This window comes from Dipteris shenzhenensis, chromosome 5 (assembly GCF_047967505.1).
Source record: "Dipteris shenzhenensis isolate YYH24624 ecotype China chromosome 5, Dip_SZ_1.0, whole genome shotgun sequence".
NCBI classification, from domain to species: domain Eukaryota; kingdom Viridiplantae; phylum Streptophyta; class Polypodiopsida; order Gleicheniales; family Dipteridaceae; genus Dipteris; species Dipteris shenzhenensis.
The window spans coordinates 16,955,336-16,974,853 of NC_141600.1; the positions used below are offsets into that span (position 1 = coordinate 16,955,336).

Genomic DNA, 19,518 nt, shown 5'->3' on the forward strand with positions numbered 1-19,518 from the left:
GCGGTGAGCAGCCATAGCAGCCCTTGCAGACAAATCAAGCTCCTCCCACTCATCATCTGCCATCCCAGATGGCTTGACACCCTTCACCCTTATGGGCTTAGAAATCTTCTTTAGCAGCAGTACATTCAAACACTATTCTGCCCATAATGCATAATTGTGTGCCCCTTCCAATTTCTTTATGTTTAGTATTGAAGATTCACTTCCCCCTGATGCCATATCAGACAAAAGAAAGTGCCTGACTCCCTGTAAGTCAAAAAATGACTAAATAAAATTCTGATTTCTCAGAAAACCTGCTCTATCAAGAGCCAGGAGCACTCACAATAGTGCTGTTTTTTACTGTCAAAAAATCTGCAGCAAAACAGAAAATTTTCCCTCCAGTCACTGTACCTTTTGACACACTGTACCGTGCTCAAATAGGCATAAAACAGTAACTTCAGAATGCTGCAGCTGTTCCACAAGTGCTTTATCAGTGCATCATCATCTGACGAAGCACAAAACACTGCTGTCCTGGACACTTCTCCCACCTCAGATGAGGTATTGCACTGATTTTATATGCATAAACCGCTTGTCATACACTGTTTTGTCCACCAAAAAAAAAGAGGCTCCAAACACCTCAGCCTGTCACAAACCTGCAACAAAGTATGGGACAAATCCCGAACAATCACCCTTCTGCCAAGGGGATAAAAGGCATCTGAAGTTCTCAAGTGCTCACAAGCAAAATCAAGGTTGACAGGACATCTCAGAGAGAGTGCAGGGAGGATCTTGCAGATTGAGACAGCCCTTCCAGAGGCTTGGATAGACACAGATGATATGCCTCTCACTTCCTCCACTTGGGCAGGTACTTTCTCGAGAGGCGGGGTTCCACTTCAGGTCTTAGCCTTCCGAGATGCACAGGAGGATGCTTTGGTTTTCAGTGTCCAGGATGGTGGCAAATTGCCAGATCTACAGATGATATCTTGCTTGAGTCTGCTTTTCAGCCTATCAGGGTCGTAGGCCTTTTGATGCAGGGATCAGATTCAGAGTGGTTCTTAGACCCTGACCCCCAGTTACTCTCCACCGGGTCTTGGAGACTTTGGCTCTATGGAGGAGTTCCATCAGGTATTTACAGTGGGACCCCGGAGAGTGGGAGTGGATTGACGCGGGGCATCGAGAGAAGACCATCCCCTTCTTTCGTTACACGGTCAGTAATGCCAGGAGATTTCAGCTCAGTAGTAGAGGCTGGAGACCCTCCAGAGTTCCTCATTGGGAGACTTTTGGTATTACTGCGGATCAGCAGAGGTACTTCTGGAGGAGGCTCTGGAAATCCCACAGGAATAGAAAGATCACTATCTTCTTTTGGCTTTCTATTCATGGAGGGATTGCAGTGAACCTTTGGAGGTCCAGAATCGGAGCCGACCCTACTTGCCCTCGTTGCCTTTCTGCTTCGGAGTCTATTCAGCATTGCTTATGGGATTGCAGACAGACGAGATTGATTTGGATGGGGATAGCCAGGATCTTCAGTCACTTTGCCCATTCCCCACTCTTTATGACTTGGGGTCGGTGGATTGGCTTTCTCTTACAGGACCTCAGGTTTTCTACGAGGGACTTGACTCCTCTCGGGCCATTTCGGTTCGACGTCATCGGGTTGAGTTCTGCTCGTTGGATGTGGTTCCACACCGTCCTTTTACAGCTGTACATGCCTCTGTGGATACTTCTTGGGAGATTATAGCGAGCATAGCAGCCTGGCATATCTGGAGAGCCAGATGCACAGAGGCTATGGAGGGTACTCAGGTTCATCCCTCGCACACATTGGCTAGTATCTGGACAGACATCGTACACACTCTGATGGCCGTATGGACGGGTATGCAGGGGGACTCCCGTGCAGCCTCAGCTAGGAGGGCTTCTTTCTTCAGGGAATGGAAGGATTCTCCTTTCTTCTCTGAATCTACTACAGGGTTGAGATGGCACTTTCAGCCTCAGCCTTGGTTTCTTTCCACCTCACTCTGAGGGGGTTTTTTATTATCCTCATGATTTCATGATGTATTCCGCTTTGAGCTTGCTCTCGCGGGTTTTTGTTCTTACTTAATAGAAGTCTTTTTCATAGGAAAAAAAAAAATCTGGGCAAAAGCCCCTTGATTTGACACCTGTACCAAGTGAAAAACACCTCAACACTGAGGTAGCATACAAAATACAGCGCTCTCCTGGCACTTTCACCTGACAATGTAATGCATAAACGGCCCTGTGTACACAGTAACAACACAGATCCCAACGTACAAACACTGAAGAGAAAATCTTTTGAGCACTGTCAACGATGGACAGTTAGGGACCGAGTAAACTCGATGCGCCCTGGCCAAGCGTGGCTCAACTGAGATTTTCAAAGTGTCGTACACAGAATGTGACCTGCAAGAAATGTCACTGAAGACACTGCGGAAACAAGACCAATGTGGGCACCCTGGCTCCACACTGCCTCAAGGCATACATTGCATACACTTCCACGCAAAAGCCCTATGAAATTGTCACCCGAAAACTGAGATTTGCACTCAGCAAAAGCATAAAAGCCCTCTGCAAAATCAAGGCATCTGACCTTCCCGAAACAAAATAACTGTGCAACCACCACACACTGTGGCACTAGTCACCTCAAGCACGAGGGACACGAGTGTACTTGCTGTACCTCAAACATACAGTTTTGAGAACTGAAAAAAATTCCGGGAATGAAGAGCAGAGTGCTCTCTCTTTTCCTTCTTCCCCCAAAAAAAAAATCTGTGCCTGCTGTACCTTCTGTACCTGCGCAGGGTACCTGCTGTACCCTGTACCTGCGAGGGCACGAATCCCCAACAAAAAATTTAGCCCTATACCTGCTTGTCGCGGCATCCGTACGGCACGGCCGCTCTGATACCACTTGTGAGGGAAAGAGAGAGGGAGTGCAACAAAGGAGACAGAGAGAGGGAGACACAAGAAGTGTGGGTGTGTAAAAGTGTTCAGCCACACCACAAACTCAAGAGTTTTATTAGGATTAGGGATTCACCCTATGACTGTCTTAAGACAGTCATAGGTGTCATAACATTTTAAAGGGTGGCAATGTGCCTTTACCCCAACACTCTCACCCCTCATGGATGGCTTGTGGTGGTAAGGGACTCCCATTTTATCCAAGTCCCAAGGATGGAACCTATGGCTAGAGATTTCAATGTAAAAATCTATGGTGCTCAATTAAAGAATGTGATTGGACTTTTGTGCCAGGTCTGATTTGAGACCTGAAGAACAAAAACAGACTTCCTATTATTATACCAAGCTCCTCATTTCTTCCAAAGAAATCACAATGCAACATTCAGCTCCTATTAACAAATATACTCTGCTTACAATTAGCCTTGACTAATTTTATTAGGATTTCATTGCCAGTCCATACTGAAATGCAGACTTTCACAAGAGCAAAAAGCCAAATCTCACAAAAAAGAACATATTGAAGCTACAAATGCCCTTGATGGTCTGACACAATATAGTCCAATTCTCATTTCACCTATCAGTACTAGAAAGGTGGGCTGCAGCGAATACGTTTGCAATTTTCCAGAATGCATATTTTCTATGTGTTTCTTGTACTTGTCATTCAGAAAACACTCGACATTATAATGGTCATAATAATAGGAAAATGAACCTAAAGTTAAATCTCACCTTCAAGAGCAACATCACCAGCCCATGCAAGCTCACAGACACTGTTCACTGCATTAAATCCTGGGTGGACCCCATCAACTTTTTCATTTTTGTTCAACGGGAGTGTTGAGGTGTCCAATGTATTTGAAGCCCTCATGACTTCGGCACATTTTTTTGTGCTTTGCATCTGACCTCGTGCATCTCTTTCCAGGCCATATGCAAGTGACTCATCTACTGCAGTCTCTGAAACAATTGAATTGACCCGATCAATTGCTGCTAGCACGGCACGAACATCTCCTAACGTGTTCACTACTCCTTGGACCTGATGAATGCATGTATATGATATCAGTATAACTTGCAGGCGTCTGTAATAGCAATTAACAATGTGATTGATGGACAACCTCTAGAATCTGCAAATCGAACACATTACAAAACTTGCTAAAAACAGAAATATAATTCCCAGTGCTAAGGAAAGCATCCATCAAAACTTACTGCAAATGTCAATGTAAAAGTGTACCCGATGAATGAAACCATGGTGCCAACTCCAAGTTCACCCTGTATTATTAGACAGCAGAACTTGATTCAATGATATTTGTGACCATCCGCCAAAAAATACAACTGCACTGTGAACCAGTAGACTTCTGAATAATGCCTATTGAAGAATGCAGATTTCATTTGCCTCTCTGATTTTGAAAAATCCCATATATATATATATATATATATATATATATGAAGTGCGACGAGCGTACAGTATATACTTACATACATACGTACATATATGCATGCTTGACATGTGTACATGCACAGATACAGACAGCATGTGTGTGCAGACAGTATATACCTACATACATACATACATATATGCATGCTTTACATGTGTACATGCACAGATACAGACAGCATGTGTGTGCAGGCATTACACAGCATCACCCTTAAGAAACGAAGTAGGAAGCTAGGGCAACAATACACTTACTGATTTCACTTTACTTCCTCCGAGTATGTACAATGCCATCAAAGAAATGTATATCACTACACGTGTCCACGACTCATTTGCAGACTTCATCCATCCAAGTTTTGTGCCACTTTGTTGATACGAGCAGACCTACATTGTTAACTTATGTCGCAATAAAAGCTACAAAAATAAGAAAAATGACAGTAGCTAAGGCACCTTGTTGTCTGACTAGAGAAAGACTGCATTATATAGGAAAACTCATCACACTACCTGCTCATCAAACACTGCTATCTGCCTTCTCTCCCCACCAAAAGATCTAACCTGCAAAGGAAGATCAGCCCTGTGAAAAAAACCAAATCGAGGAATGAAATGTTACAGGAAAACCAGGAGTTGGACTATGCAAACTACAACTAACATTTTTAAATAAAATATGGCCTTGCATTGGAACTTCAATGTGATTTGATTATGTAATAAGCATCATCTTTTGTCAGCTTTATCAAAACTGACATCGCTACCATGAGTTGCACTTTCGACGATGCCTGCCTATATGTGATATTGTCATGCAGGTCAGCATAATATTGCAATGAGTAATCGCTGTGGCTGATTTCATGATCTCAATGCCTGTTTAGCTTTCATCCCACAATTACCCTAATACCTTGCCACATCCATTCTGACCTAAACATGTTAGTAGATCTCAAAATTATACCTTCGCAATTTAGTCAGCAAAAGCCCCAGCAAGTAGCAAATATAATGGCATCTCACCGTGCGTATAGCTGAGAAAGTCTCATTGGCCCATTCACTTATTCGAGCTTGTGCCAACCCATGAGCCTTGAACACCGATAAAGTTGTCCGCTTGTATACAGCTGTTTATACAATGAACAGTTTTACCTATTGTTATCACATTAGACCTGTACAAGCAAAAACTATTCAACTATACAATTACTGAAGAGACAATATTGTTTCTTATCCGTAAGATGCATACCTCTATAATAAAATAAAGAAGAGATCCACAACTCATTTATCATTCACATGCACAGACAGTCCTTACATAAAACAGTACTTGGAGACGTCCCATTACGTGGTCAACCAGTTACCACTGCAAGAGAAACCTCACTGCTTGCAAGCTTATGCCATTAAAACGTTAAAAGTGTTGTTCAAGTATTATCATATCAGCCTACGATGTGGTCACAGCAGGCATGACTAAATTTAGCTAAACACCTTGGAACATCAAACCCACTATCATTTCTTCTGTTTGACTTCAACAGATCCCTATCCTCTAGATTTCATAGCCTCACCAGCATCTTCAGTTCACTCACCAATGGTAAGGTACTAAGGCAACCCCAAGTTAGCCAAAAACATATCATTCCTGTGCATTATGCTTATTCTTCTGCAACCGGTTGCACTTAAGTATGGCCAACCAAAACTTTACAAGCCATAGCTACTTCAAAAATGTTACCACTAGGTATACCATTCTAAAGGTGCCACTTGAATGGCTGATGACTGATAACCTAGAACAAAACTCTTCCCCATGATTGGATAATTATTTGAGTAATGTATTTCTTGACATAATCATCTATGCAGATAATATATTAATTGTTCATCTGTTATTGGTAGACCAACAACTATAGTTGACCATGATTGAGTTGAGTTCCTCATGCATTGACTGCAGCCTTCTTCTTTAATTCAAATAATTTCCCCCACAAGGATCTTTCTCAGCCCTACCTTATTCTGCTTCATCTTGTGCATAACACACTTTCTTAAACCTCAATAATATTCTTTGCAAAGACCAAAGTATCTGTATCTGACATAGGCACCATGTACACCCTCCCTAACCTAAGGAGCTTCAAATACATCTTGACATAAAATACCATAATCATGACTTTGTGCTGTCACAAACAAACATAAAAAGGGAGCAAGGAGGGCACCCTTGACGGACTGATCTGGTAATCTGACACCTTCATGGCTTTGTGCTGTCACAAACAAATGTAACAAGAGAGCCAGGACGGCACTCTTGACAGACTGATCTGGTAATCTGAAACCATTCTCCTCTAGCACCTCTAATAAGAACCTAAGTATGTGCTGACCTATAAAGAGAGAACACAAAAACATAGTAGCATACCCTCCAAGAAACCTAATCTACTCTGTAGTAAGCTTTCTCAAAAATCAGGAGTAGATAGCAAGAACCTGGCCACTCTGTCTAGCCCACTCTTAGGCCCCCAAAGTGAGAAGATATTATCAAAGTTGTTGTGCCCATGCTCAAAGCTAGTCTATGTGTCATGTATAGAGTCAAGGAGTAGAGGCTGAAAACGAAGGCTGATTGCATTCGCTACAATTTGTATGCAGTACCCAAAAGTGTTATAGGCCTCCACCAATCTATCAAGTTCTTGCACACCTCTTGGGGATAAAATAACTAAGACCCTCGGTAAGTGACACAGGCATAATAGCAAAGTCCCAAATGCTTTGCAAAGCTGAAGTGATATGATCACTAATATCCACCCAAAAGGCAATGAAGAAAGAAGGGGACTGTAACCTTATCCAGACCCCCGCTCGATTTCAGCAAACAATCCACAGCTCCTCTAGTTAATTCACAGCTGTAGAATTCAAATCGCAACAAGAGGGATCAATTTGCAGCACTGGTAAACAGATTGCACTTCAGCATAGTCATTGCCTGAAAGCTAGAAACTCCAGACAGCACCTGTAGAACTAAACAATGAAGCTGGAACACAATTTGCAATGAAGGAAGGGTGTGGGATGGAGGAAGAGAGAGAAGACACAGCACTATGGCCCAAAAATAAGGGCTGGACCCCCTGAAGGAGTTTATTGCAGAATAACTTTGTACAACTGCCTCACAAAGGAAGCATGAGGCTCAAAGAAAGAAAGAAAGAAAGTTTATTAACATCTACAAAGGACCAAAGGGTCTATGAGACTAAAAGAAACCAAATACAATGAAATCTAAGGGTAGGGCCACTAAAATGGCTCCTCTGCCCAAGGCTGATGAGAAATAAAAGTAGTACATTGTGCTCTCGCTGCAAGAGAAACCCACAAAGGAGGAGCAAACATCAAAGAGAATCCCCTAATCGTCTATCATTCGGTCACCCGTCCCCCAATGACTAGGCCTGTGTATGTTGTCTGTGGGACCAACACCACTAGACGACTGAGGAGAGTCAACAGGAGCTCATCTGATAGTGGCTTAGGATCTAAGCGAGGGCTGGCATTGAGAGAGAACATTAGTAATAGAACGTTGTCACTCGGCCTCTCTAGGTCCTTCTCTCTTCCTCAGTAGTCTTTGTGATGTGGCCCACTCCCTGACAAGTGCTATTGTCACTCCAGTGGTCTGTCTCCCCACATCAAAGAGAGAGGAAATGTCAGTGGCTCTCATGTGAGTGGGTTTGTTGAGGATAATGCGAGCGAGATGCCGAACCTGAAGTCTCTCTATACGGGACCAATCTGTCTCCAATAAGAATGTTCCCCAAAAGGGACTACCATACATCATTGCCTGGCAGACCAATGAGTCAAAAAGAAGAGACTTGGTTCTGGGATCCTAAAAATGTGAGTGGAAGCATTGGCGCTCGAGTCTAGCGAGTGTGGCATGTCACCTGCTCAAACAGGCCTGCACAACTGATCACATCGTGAAAATCAAACCTGAAAAGAGCTCCATCAAAGGCAAACTGCTCTCTGTGTGCAGCCGCCCGAGATGTGTTGAAGATCATAACCTTGGTTTTACCGAAGTTGACCTTCAAATCACGTGTATCGCAAAAAGACTAGAGCGCATCTAAATGTCATTGGAGACCCTCATTTATGGAGGAGAGTAGGACCACATCATCTATGTATAATAGTTCCAAGAAGGAGGACCTCCCCGCGCCTCAAGAAATCCATGATATCCTAATATAACACACTGTATGGAGATGTCTCTCCATCCTCCCGAAGCTCCCTAGCAAAATGCGATGTCTCTAGAGGAAAGTAGCAGACCGCAAAAAAATATCTAGAGTAGAGGTGCTCCTAATTCAGATCCAGATGGATCTAGCATGAGGGTGGTGTCTCTCCACGGTGATCACTCCTATGAGAGATGATCTATATAGAACTACTAGTCCACCGAGACCAGGTACTCCGTACTCCACCACCCTCCCTGGTCTCGTCCCAATAGGCAAACTCCCATGTGTATCCACAGACTGGTGGTAGTGGGCGCTTTGGGCTCTGATGAGTCTCTATATAGAAAGCAATATCTCGTCCTGTGTATGATTCCGAGACATTCCCTAGCTCTGACCATAAGGTACCATTACCATTACAGTTCCAAATGGTACAGGCCAAGGTCCACGTCCTATGGGTCTCATAGACCCCACATCCCTAGGTCCAGTCAAGAGCCAACCTTCGCGTACTACAGCCAGATTCCCCTTCTTACGTGCAGCATCCCACTGTAGTAAGAGGGCTCGCCTCTCCTCTACCTATAGAAGTGTGAGGTCCTTGTCCATGTAAATATATGGGTGATCTCGTAGCAATGCACCTAGATGCTGCCTGAGTCTTTCTGAAGCGTATCACAAGAGGCTGATCTCTGGTAGGATCTCGTCCAACCTGACATGCACTCTCAATACCATGCTCTGGCACCCCCAAGGTCAAGGTGACAAAGGTGGTAGCATCTGAAAAGCTGAACCGGTGTGTGTGACCCCGTGGACCCTAATGTTGAGAGCCTTATTGGCTCTCTACCGCTGCTCAAGTAAAGCGGCAGAAACAATCGCATTCGGAGGTCCCCATTTCACAACATCCACCCACTTGGAAGTCTCCTAAATGAACATCTCCATTGTGGCAATCCTCTCCTCCACAACAACACTGCTCCCTAGGCCCCCCTTTGTACAACGATGGAGGTCATCCATCTCCTTTCGGAGATCAGCCGCCATTGTCTAGGCTGAGGACATTCTATCGTAGGGTCTCTATCGCTCCTGTATGAAGTGAGCATGTTCCATCTCTCATGCACAGAGACGATGAACCTCCATGACGATAAGCTTCCATGCCTCGGATGGGATCGTGTGAGTCTGGTGTGATGGGTATGGATATGGTATAAAGGGGGGCTGACTAGCTAATAGAGGGTAGTTGAGTAACAGGAGATAGCTGACTGATGGGAAATGTGAGCATATGAGTGGCATGAGACTAAGGAGACCCCTGGAAAGTGGATGAGAAGAGTCCATCTATAGAGGGAAAAGGTGGCTGGGTGAGGGGTAGAGGTGACATAAAGGAGGCATACTGCGAGGGAGTATAGAAAGGTACGGTGTTGGTCGGGCTGGAAGGGCATTGCAAAGCTGTCCCTGTCCTGGAGTAGTTCTTCCAGCCCGTAGAGCACCAGTTGGAGCAGCCCTTCCAGCGCTGGTTGTGCATCTTTTGGAGTAGGTTGTGGAGCACTTCTTCCACACCAATGTGCAGCTCCTTGTGGAGGTTGTTGAGCCCTCCCCTTCATCCAAGTGCCCAGACCAAAAAGTATGACCTAAAACCACTTTACCCGACTTTCTACAATCCCTAATTACCAATTGGTGCTTCTGGGAAAAGAGAACATCAACAGGTCCCCTTGAGACCCCTGTGAGAAGTGCAGCAGAAATGAACAGAAGAGAGAGAGAGAGAGAGAGAGAGAGAGAGAGAGAGAGAGAGAGAGAGAGAGAGCATGCCTCACACACCACATTGAGACGGAGAGATAGGCACAAGAGAAATGCAAGTGCTCTCTGTCAAAAGCCAAGCCCCGCTACATCTGGGGGAAAACCTCTGCACAACAGGCTGCTCGAGTGCTCCACTCAACAACCTCAACCACTAGAGGCACACAGCGTTGGATGAACTGCTCCGTGCTCTATTGGGCTGGCTATGCTGCTCCAGCAAGTGATGCAAAACAAGGAGAAAGGGGGGCCTATATATAGGCAGCCCCCCCCTCCCTACTCGGCCGATATAGAAGGGGGATGACCCCCTGTTGTAGGGCCGTCCACTAGGGCTGCCCATAGCCCTATAAAGGGGGCTCACCCCCAGCCTATGGGGGGCTGCAACCAGCCAAGGTGCTGACCTCCACCCCCTGCTCCACAGCCCATAAGGGCTGACCCATGACAGCACAACATGGCTGACATGCCCACATATCTCCACACTCCTCCCAGGATCCTCAATGGCCCTTGTGGCAATGCATGGACCAGCAAGAGGCACTGGATAGCTAGACAATCATACTCTCACGGGGGGCGGGCACACCCAACACAAGTCCTCACTCATCTACCCTAGCCTCACACTGAGTGGGCACACCCACAAGCAAGGCCCTCTCTCTCTAGGTGACATCAGGAGATGTTGACCTCCAACATCCCCTCTCAGCTTCTGGATGGAACAGTGACGCCAAGGAGCTAGGTGTGCAGCTGGAACAACTGGAGGAATCCATGGTGTGATACTCCATCACTGAAGACCGCCACAGTACTATCAAAAAGCCCCCCCTTGGCGTGAACCACCTCCACACAATCACTAGAATCCTGGAACTGTTGCTCTCAAGCCGCAGGTGCTAGATACACTCCTCTGATCCGGAACTGGTACAGTTGGACATCTGGTACAACAATCCAACTGCTGGTACTGAAACATCACTCCAACAGAAGGTACTCCAACAATAATCCAACTCATACTGCCACCGGTGCAAGGTCTGCTCCCTTGCATGGGCAATTGTATCTCAAAGCTAGATAGCCCCCTCTCAAGTCCAAACTGGTACACTGTTGCTAGATCGATGGACTTCAGTTATCCAATGACAGCAGGCATAATACAGCTCACACGGATCAAGCAACTGTGTCTCGATTCCCGCACTGGCAATCTGCTGACCCATCTGGATCTCCAGCAGCTCATCAGACAATAGCTGCAGCAGAACACTAGGAGACCCCCTCTGGATCTGCCAAGTCATAACATCTAAACAACATACATACTATGAACATACTGCTACCTGAGTCAACGGAAACAACTCCTCGTGGCTCTAGGCTCCCTCTGAAGCCCCCTCTCAAGTCCAAACTGGTACATTGTTGCTAGATCGATGGACTTCAGTGCTCTAATGACAGCGGGCATATAACAGCTCACACGGATCAATCAATTGTGTCTGGCCACACTAGCAATCTGCTGACCCATCCAGATCTCCAGCAGCTCATCAGACAATAGCTGCAGCAGAACACTAGGAGACCCCCTCTGGATCTGCCAGGTCATAACATCTAAACAACATACATACTATGAACATACTGCTACCTGAGTCAACGGAAACAACTCCTCGTGGCTCTAGATCCTGCCTGAAAGCCTACCTCGATAGATGACTCACTCCCCCCTGCACCTGATTGGTGGGTCCCGCTGCCACAAGCAAGCAAGCAATCCTCCATCTAGATCCAGACAATCTGCTTGCAAGGCCTGCCCTGAGCTACTAGAAGGCCGGAGTATAAGTCATCGCAGCAGTAACACTATTGGCCAGCTGGTTACTAGACCCCTCAATGTTCTTTTGGGGACACTGCCACCAATAATGACCCTTCTAGCCACATCGGTTACACGTATGGGATGCCTTCAGTGCTTCTCGTTCCTCAGGTATCAACTACTTTCTGCCTTTTTTCTCAGCTACCAAAGCCTCAGACTGACTCTCATAGGTACCATCGACAAAGTGCTTGTCCAAGTCAAGCACCATTAGGACCCTCTCTCATCTGAAAACACCCTTCAAATTCACCCGTTGCTGGGCACCCGAACAATCCACACCTCGCACACGCTCCTCAAAGACACCTCCGAACAGCACCCTAAATCTCTCACAATCGTGTTGTCCTCATGCCTCTCCGCCCCCTCCCTTAGCCTCTCCGCTCCCTCCCATAGGCCTCTCCCGTAGCCTCTCCGCTCCGCCCTGCCCCTCCGCCTCTCTGCCCTGCCCCTCACCTCTCCGCCCTGCCTCTCTGCCCTGCACCCTCTCCCGCTAGCCTCTCCCCTAGCCTCTCTGCTCCGCCCTGCCCCTCCGCCTCTCCGCCCTGCCCCTTGCCTCTCCGCCCTGCACCCTCTCCCCTCTGCCCTGCCCCTCCGCCCTCCTACAACCCCTCCTGCGCCGCCCTACCGTGCTGCCCTCCCGCTCTCCCCCTCCTGCTCTGCCCCTCCCACTCTGCTACCTTGCCTCCCTCACTGCCCCTCACTACCTCTCGGTGCCCCTCCACCCCATCGCTCTGCCCCTCCGCCCGTTGCTGCCCCTCCGCCCTGCTCCTTTGCTGTCCCTCGCTGCCCCTCCTGCGCTACTCCTGTTTTTTCCCCCTCCGCTTGCAGCTCCGCCCTCCTGCAACCCCTCCTTTGCCCGCTGCTGCCTCCCCCATAATGAATGGCAAAGGGGGATGAGGACAGGGGACTAGGCGGGAGACCCTTCGGTCCAAATTTACATACGCGAGATGGGGAAGGGGAACGGTGACAAGGGGAAAACACAAAAGCAACTCAGCCTGGAGGACTTCAACAAACGCAGCAACCGGACTGGTTTGACAGTGGACAGCACCGCGGCCCATAAGAAAGGGGCCTACCCGAAGCCGCTCACCACATCCTCGACCTCTATGGTTACCACCACTATTTCACCACCATCATCCGCCTCATCATCTACGCCACCTCTCCTCCCCCTCTCCTACATCATCATCACAGGTCTCCTTTCTAGTAGCCCCACCACTAGCCCCACCAGCCACGGCTCCATAGTACTTTTCCCTCATATCCCCTCTACCTCTCAGTCAGCAACCCTTCACCTCGTCCAGGCCTCGCTACTCCTATATACCACTCCCCCGCCCAGATCACACCTCAGTACAACCTCAGTACAACCTCAGCAGCCCCCAACCCCTCACGAGATCCAGTTCCCACCTGGACCAGGATATCTTAGGCCCCCACCAGATGCTTGGGACTCCCTATTGGCTGAGATACACAGCATCCGGGCCCGTCAAGCAAAGCTGACACATTACACTCAGGAGCAAGCCTGATACACCCAAGAGCAGGGCCACATTATACACGAGCAGGGCACCCTTATCTAGGGGCTCAGACACGACATCACACAGCTTTGAGAAGAGCTCGGGACCCTGAGAGCAACGCCTGGAGGGACCCCAGTCACAGAGATGGAGGCACAGATAGCCAGGATACAGTCGGCTATAGCAGAGACGACTAGGTGGGTGGACGTGACGAAACGGGAGCCTGCAAAGGCAACCATTTCAACCGCCATACAGGAGCAGCAGCAGAGGGCTTCGAAGGCCTTCAACATCTGAATACGAGAGATCACGCAAGACAGCACCAGCACCACTACGACACCCATGGAGGAGGCGATCACCTTTGTGACCACCACCATGGGGGTCCCCGACCATGGCATAGAGGGAGCATGGCGTGTTGAGAGAGACCCCAACCAAGAGCAGCCCCTAGTCATTCGCTTCAGAGATTCACATGCTCAACTGGCGACACTCCGATGTCGAGCCACTCTACGAGAGCATCCCAGACTGTCCATGGATGAGGATTTGACACCACTAGAGATTGAGGAGCGATGAGTTCTTCTCCAACGGCGCGATGTTGCCCGCAAGGAGGGAAAATGGGCACCCGTCAAGCTCCCACCCGTACCCCCTAGGGGGACGGGGCCTATGAGACTTAGGTTTCCGAGACCCTAACTAGCACCATTTGGTCAGACCCTGGGAACTTCTTGGAATCTTACACAGGACAAGACATAGTCTTTTACACAGAGACACGCCAGAGCCCAAAGCGTCCACTACCGATAGTTAGTGGCTACACATGGGAGTCAGCCTTCAAGGATGAGACGAGGGATACAGGAGGAGTTTGAGGATCAGGCGGGGTCACAGTATTGTACAAGTCTTCCCTCGCTGGAGCCATCTCCATTGAGAGGAACGACGCACACTCCCAATTCATGTGGATCCGGATCCGACGCACAGCCACTCGTGACCTTTTCATAGCAATATGCTACTTCCCACCAGACACATCCCACTTCGCCAGAGTGGCACGAGAGGAGAGTGAGACATCATCATATGCACCCTTACATCAGGATATCCCAGACCTTTCAGCCTGCGGTGCCGCGGGGAAGTTCTCCTTGTTGGGGACTTCAACGCCAGGACGAGCACGCGCCAGGCACCACTCCTGGACTTCCAAGACGTCTCTATCATGCTACCAAACATGGACCTAGACGGAGTAGGTATGACCAAGATCTCATCGGACTGACACGAGCCTGTTACACCATATGGACACGCGCTCCTTGATCTGGGCAGGATGCGTGATCTCATCATCTACAACGGGCTTAACCTATGGCCCTCCTCAGGTGGTTTTACTTGCTTCCCACACGGGGGGGGGGGCGCACTAGTGTAGTAGATTACATCATGGGATCCCCTACCTTCACCTCATGTATCATCGACTTCACTGTAGCACCACTCCCTCCAGGAGCTGATCACACATACATGCCTATTCTTCACTATCGCCACCCCACGCTTAGCCACACCACACACACCACATAGGAAGCACGACACCTACCACGATATAGACTTTGATCACAGCCTCTCCCCTGCCTACTCTGGACGCCTAAACAGACTCCTAACCTACATCGATCACTTACCACTCATAGAGGACCGTGCTGCCCTGATTAGTCACACACTCCACACGGCTGCCCTCCAAATCTTTCCCCACACCACACGGTCCACTAGATCACCACCTCTTGGTTCTGTACCCTGCAACAATTGGTACGATGCGAAGTGCAAGGCTTATTGCCGACAACTCCGACTTGAAACCAGATGTCACCTCCCGAACACACCAGACACGGTACGCAAGTACCGATGTCTCATACGTCGGAAGAAGCAGGCATTTCTTCGTCAAAATGAGGAGGAGCTGCTGAACATCTTGTACAGCAGCAACTCTAAGGATTTTTGGCGGAGATTCCTTGAGCATAGGTCTCCATCACCCCTCACCAACACGAGAGTTTGGCACACGTATGCATGCCATCTTTATGATGTCCACACCAGCCTACTCCATATCTCATACACACACCTCGCCCCACCACTTGCACGTTGTTCACCAGAGGGGGAGTCAAGGACGCGACATTGAAACTGCACAATGGCCGGGCTAAGGATCACAAGGGGCTATGCACTAAGTTTATCGCACATGGGATCGACACGTTAGCCCCGATCCTAGCAAAGCTATTCAATGACGTTGTTTGCCTTGGCTTCCCCCGCACTTGGACACTCAACACCATCATCCCCATCCACAAAGCAAGGGATCCCATGGGCCCGAGTAACTACAGGACTATCATGATTGGACATGTGATGTCCAAGATCTATGCAGCAGTATTGAATGTGTCAGTCAACCTGTTCGCAGAGATGAGAGGGCTCAGAGCAGAGGGTCAGGCCGGAGACCATGGGACTATGGATCACATACTCACACTCAGGAGTGTCATTGAGGAGGCCAGATCACGGAAGGAGAGGGTATATTGCTGCTTTGTGGATTTTCGAAAAGCCTTTGACACAATACCTCAAGCTCGTCTCATCACACACCTACAGACACTGGGATTTGATCAGAAGATCATCTGGGCAGTCATGGCACTTTATGAGAGAGTCTCAAACCGAGTTCGGATAGGCATAGGTTGGACAGATGAGATCTTGAGTACCATAGGGGTCAAACAGGGTTGTCCCTTATCACCAACCCTGTTTGGCCTCTACATCGATGAGCTTGAGACTTTCATAGGGGCTTCCGGAGGGACCGGTTGCTCACTTGCCGGGATCATCATCAGGATTCTTCTTTATGCAGATGACATGGCACTCTTGTCGTCCACACCCGAGGGGCTCCAGCGACACCTGGATGCACTGCAGGTTTTTTGTTTATCCCATGATTTGGATGTCAACCTTGGCAAGACCAAGGTCATGATCTTTAGCACCTCTCGAGCAAACATGCAACGGAAGCAGTTCACTTTCGGTGGGTCACCAGTTGAGATCGCATCCTCACACACTTACTTGGGGATCATCTTCTCTGGCACGATCTTCACGATGAGACCAGCAATGCAGGCCAGACTGAGTAGGGGATACGCCGCACTAGCTCGACTAGAGAGACAGTGCTTCCACTCCCACTTCCAGGACCCTCGGACCAAGGCTCTTCTCTTCGACTCCTTGGTCCGACCAGCCGGTATGTATGGCAGCCCTTGTTGGGGACCTGACATGCCAGAGATAGAGTGGACAAGGGTGGAGCGCTTGCAGATCCTATGCTCTCACGAATGATCCGGGGGAAACCATCTATACCACATCACATCATTTAGGCCGAGTTTGATGCTTCTCCACTCCAGCTAGATGCAACGTTTTAGACCATCACATATCTACACCGGGTTAGATCATATGGAGACTGCACATCAAGGAGACATAGGTTGCCATGGTTGGCTCTCGATTCCTCCATGAGGTTGGCAGTAGAGGGAGACGAGCGATGCTGGTATACAAGGACTCACAGATGGTTTGTGAGACTAGGGTTTCACATCGATAGGATACCTCCTTTTCAATACAGTTTAGATGCCACTCCTACCCACCATCCCGATCGGGCCCCAACCAGGTCATTCGAGAGGATCTCCTACAGCTACACATCTTTAGGACCTGGTTGGAGCCGAGGGAGCTTCCAGTGAAGCTGAGTTTCTACAGACAGTTTCGGGTATCATCACACCGTCTCCGCATAGAGAGCCGCAGAGCAGAGGGGATCCCTGGGAAGCATCGCATATGCATATTGTGCGACTATCAGGAGGTTGAGTCGGAGGAACATTTTATTTTCAGGTGCCCAGTGTACTACGAGATCTGAGGTCGCTACCACTGTCTCTTCACAGACGGCTCTGGGCTCCTTTCCAGATTCCTCGCCTACCCAGATCAGAGATGCCTTGCAACCTTCATTCACGAGGGGGTCCGACACAGAGAGTACTTACTCAGGTGACGGGGCTTGGCCACACCATCAGACACCTCTCAGAGCAGGATCACAGAGTTCTTCCCATCAAGTGACATTGATCGTCTAGTCTCTAGCCGCAGACGACACATGAGACATCGAGGGGACACACAAAACACTTTGGGGGACCTCTCGTCATTGTTTAAACCCGAGATATGTCCCACGGGAGTCACGGTGGAATGGTTTTGCGTCAAGTCTCCTCCAGGAGACCGAGACGCACAACACCCCTTGAAGGATGTCAGCGTCCCATCACTAGCTATGCACCAGCCAGGGCGACATGACATACGGAGGATTCCGCTCCGCTCCAGTCTTTTTTCTTTTCATTGTCACACCCAAATATATTTGATTATGTATGATCAGACTTAGGATTCAGCACGGGTGATGATGCTCATTTTAGTAGCTCCACCCTTACTGTGATTTGTATCAGGTTTTCTTTCAGTCTCATAGACCCATCAGTCTTCTGAAGACTTTAATAAAATTTCTTTCTTTCTTTCTCTATGTGCTAGCTCAACAGTCCCTCCGCTCCACAGGGTCTCAAGCCAACCGTGGCTTTGATACCTTGTGAGAAGTGTAGCGGAAATGACGTGGGCGAGGGAGGGGGGGGGGGGGAGAGAGAGAGAGAGAGAGAGAGAGAGAGAGAGAGAGAGAGTTTATTAAAGTTTTCGGAAGACCAATGGGTCTATGACACTGTGAAAAACCTAGTACAAACGAGCTGTGGTGGTGGAGCTACTAAACGAGCATCCATACCATTGCAAAATGCAAAAAATGCAGAATGGTAGTATTAAGTCCTAAGTACAACATAGTCATGTTGATGGTTGACTATATATCGATCTCATCATCATCATGACATCAGGGTGGATGAGGCAATGGGGGCATAAAATCAGCGATAGAGTGTTGTCAGCCACTCATAGCAGGTGCAGCCCTGGCACATCTCCTGGTCATAGCTCGGCGTCTAACAAGGGCTACTGTGACCCCTGGTGGTTGGGCACCGACTCTAAACAGGGAGGTGATGTCCCCAAGTGTGATCTATATGTCAACCCTCTGTTTGAGCTGTCGGGTCACTAGCTCTGGATCATGTTCATGTCGAGGCCTTGTCTCCTGGGGGTCCCTGTGATCTGGCTGAAAAAACTACCTGATAGAGCTCTAAGAGGGATCAACCAAGGAAAAAGTATGCTCCTGTCTCCATGCTCGAAGTATCCTCTCGCGGTGTCTTGAGTACCTCATGAAGGAAACCTGCCAAACATCGCTGGTCTGGGTAAGAGAGGAATCAAGCAAGAATCCCATAGCTATCTCTAAAGAGGCAGTAGAAACGCCCTCGGATCTCATAGTAAACAGGACACCTAAAGATGAAGTGCTCCTCTGTCTCAACCTCATGCATGTCACATAATGTGCATATGCGCCTCCCCCTAGGTAGTCGCTCTGCTCTGTCGCTCTCGATACGAAGTCTATGTAAAGAGACCCAGAACTGTCCAATAGAGATCCTCAGTGAGTGTACTGAGTAAGTAGATCTGCGTGTATCCTGGGGGGGCAATGAAACCTCCGCTGTGATATGTAAGAAGTCATCTCTGTAGAAGCTAAGCTTCACTGGGTCCCAACCAGGTCTAAAATGTGTGTAGCTATATGAGATCCTCACGGATAACCTAGATGACCTCGTGTGATAGGAGGGGAGAAAACTGAGCATCCATGTTGTATTGGAAGGGAGGTAGTCTATCCATATGGAGTCCCAACAGACCATCTGTATGTACCTGCATATCAACACCTCTAGTCCCCTCCTGCTGCAAGTGTCATAGAAGAGGATAGTGCTAGCCGTGGTAGCCTGCTATGCCTAGAGGTGTAATCCCCATACTCCCTGACCCGATACAAATACGTGATGACCTGAAATGCAGCATATAGCTGTAATGGGGGTGACCCAAACTCAATCTGAATGATCTGGTGAGTAACAAATGGCTTATCACGAATCATCCATGATAACATGAGAACTTGTAGCCACTCCACATGGACCCACTCTGTATCCAACAAGTCTG

The 19,518-nt window shown here is 48.3% G+C and overlaps 1 protein-coding gene across 2 annotated transcripts in view; it reads right to left on the reverse strand.

Moving 5' to 3' along the window:
• ABCB28 (non-intrinsic ABC protein 8) overlaps window positions 1-19,518 on the reverse strand; it is a 115,100-nt gene that overhangs the window by 10,107 nt on the left and 85,475 nt on the right. For both annotated transcript variants that reach the window (XM_087374615.1, XM_087374614.1), the window contains 5 exons: window positions 5,339-5,439; window positions 4,847-4,897; window positions 4,598-4,726; window positions 4,117-4,179; window positions 3,646-3,946 (listed from right to left, as the gene is read on the reverse strand). In XM_087374615.1, the coding sequence (XP_087230741.1) occupies window positions 3,646-3,946; window positions 4,117-4,179; window positions 4,598-4,726; window positions 4,847-4,897; window positions 5,339-5,439 (645 nt within the window). The remainder of the gene's footprint in view (window positions 1-3,645; window positions 3,947-4,116; window positions 4,180-4,597; window positions 4,727-4,846; window positions 4,898-5,338; window positions 5,440-19,518) is intronic.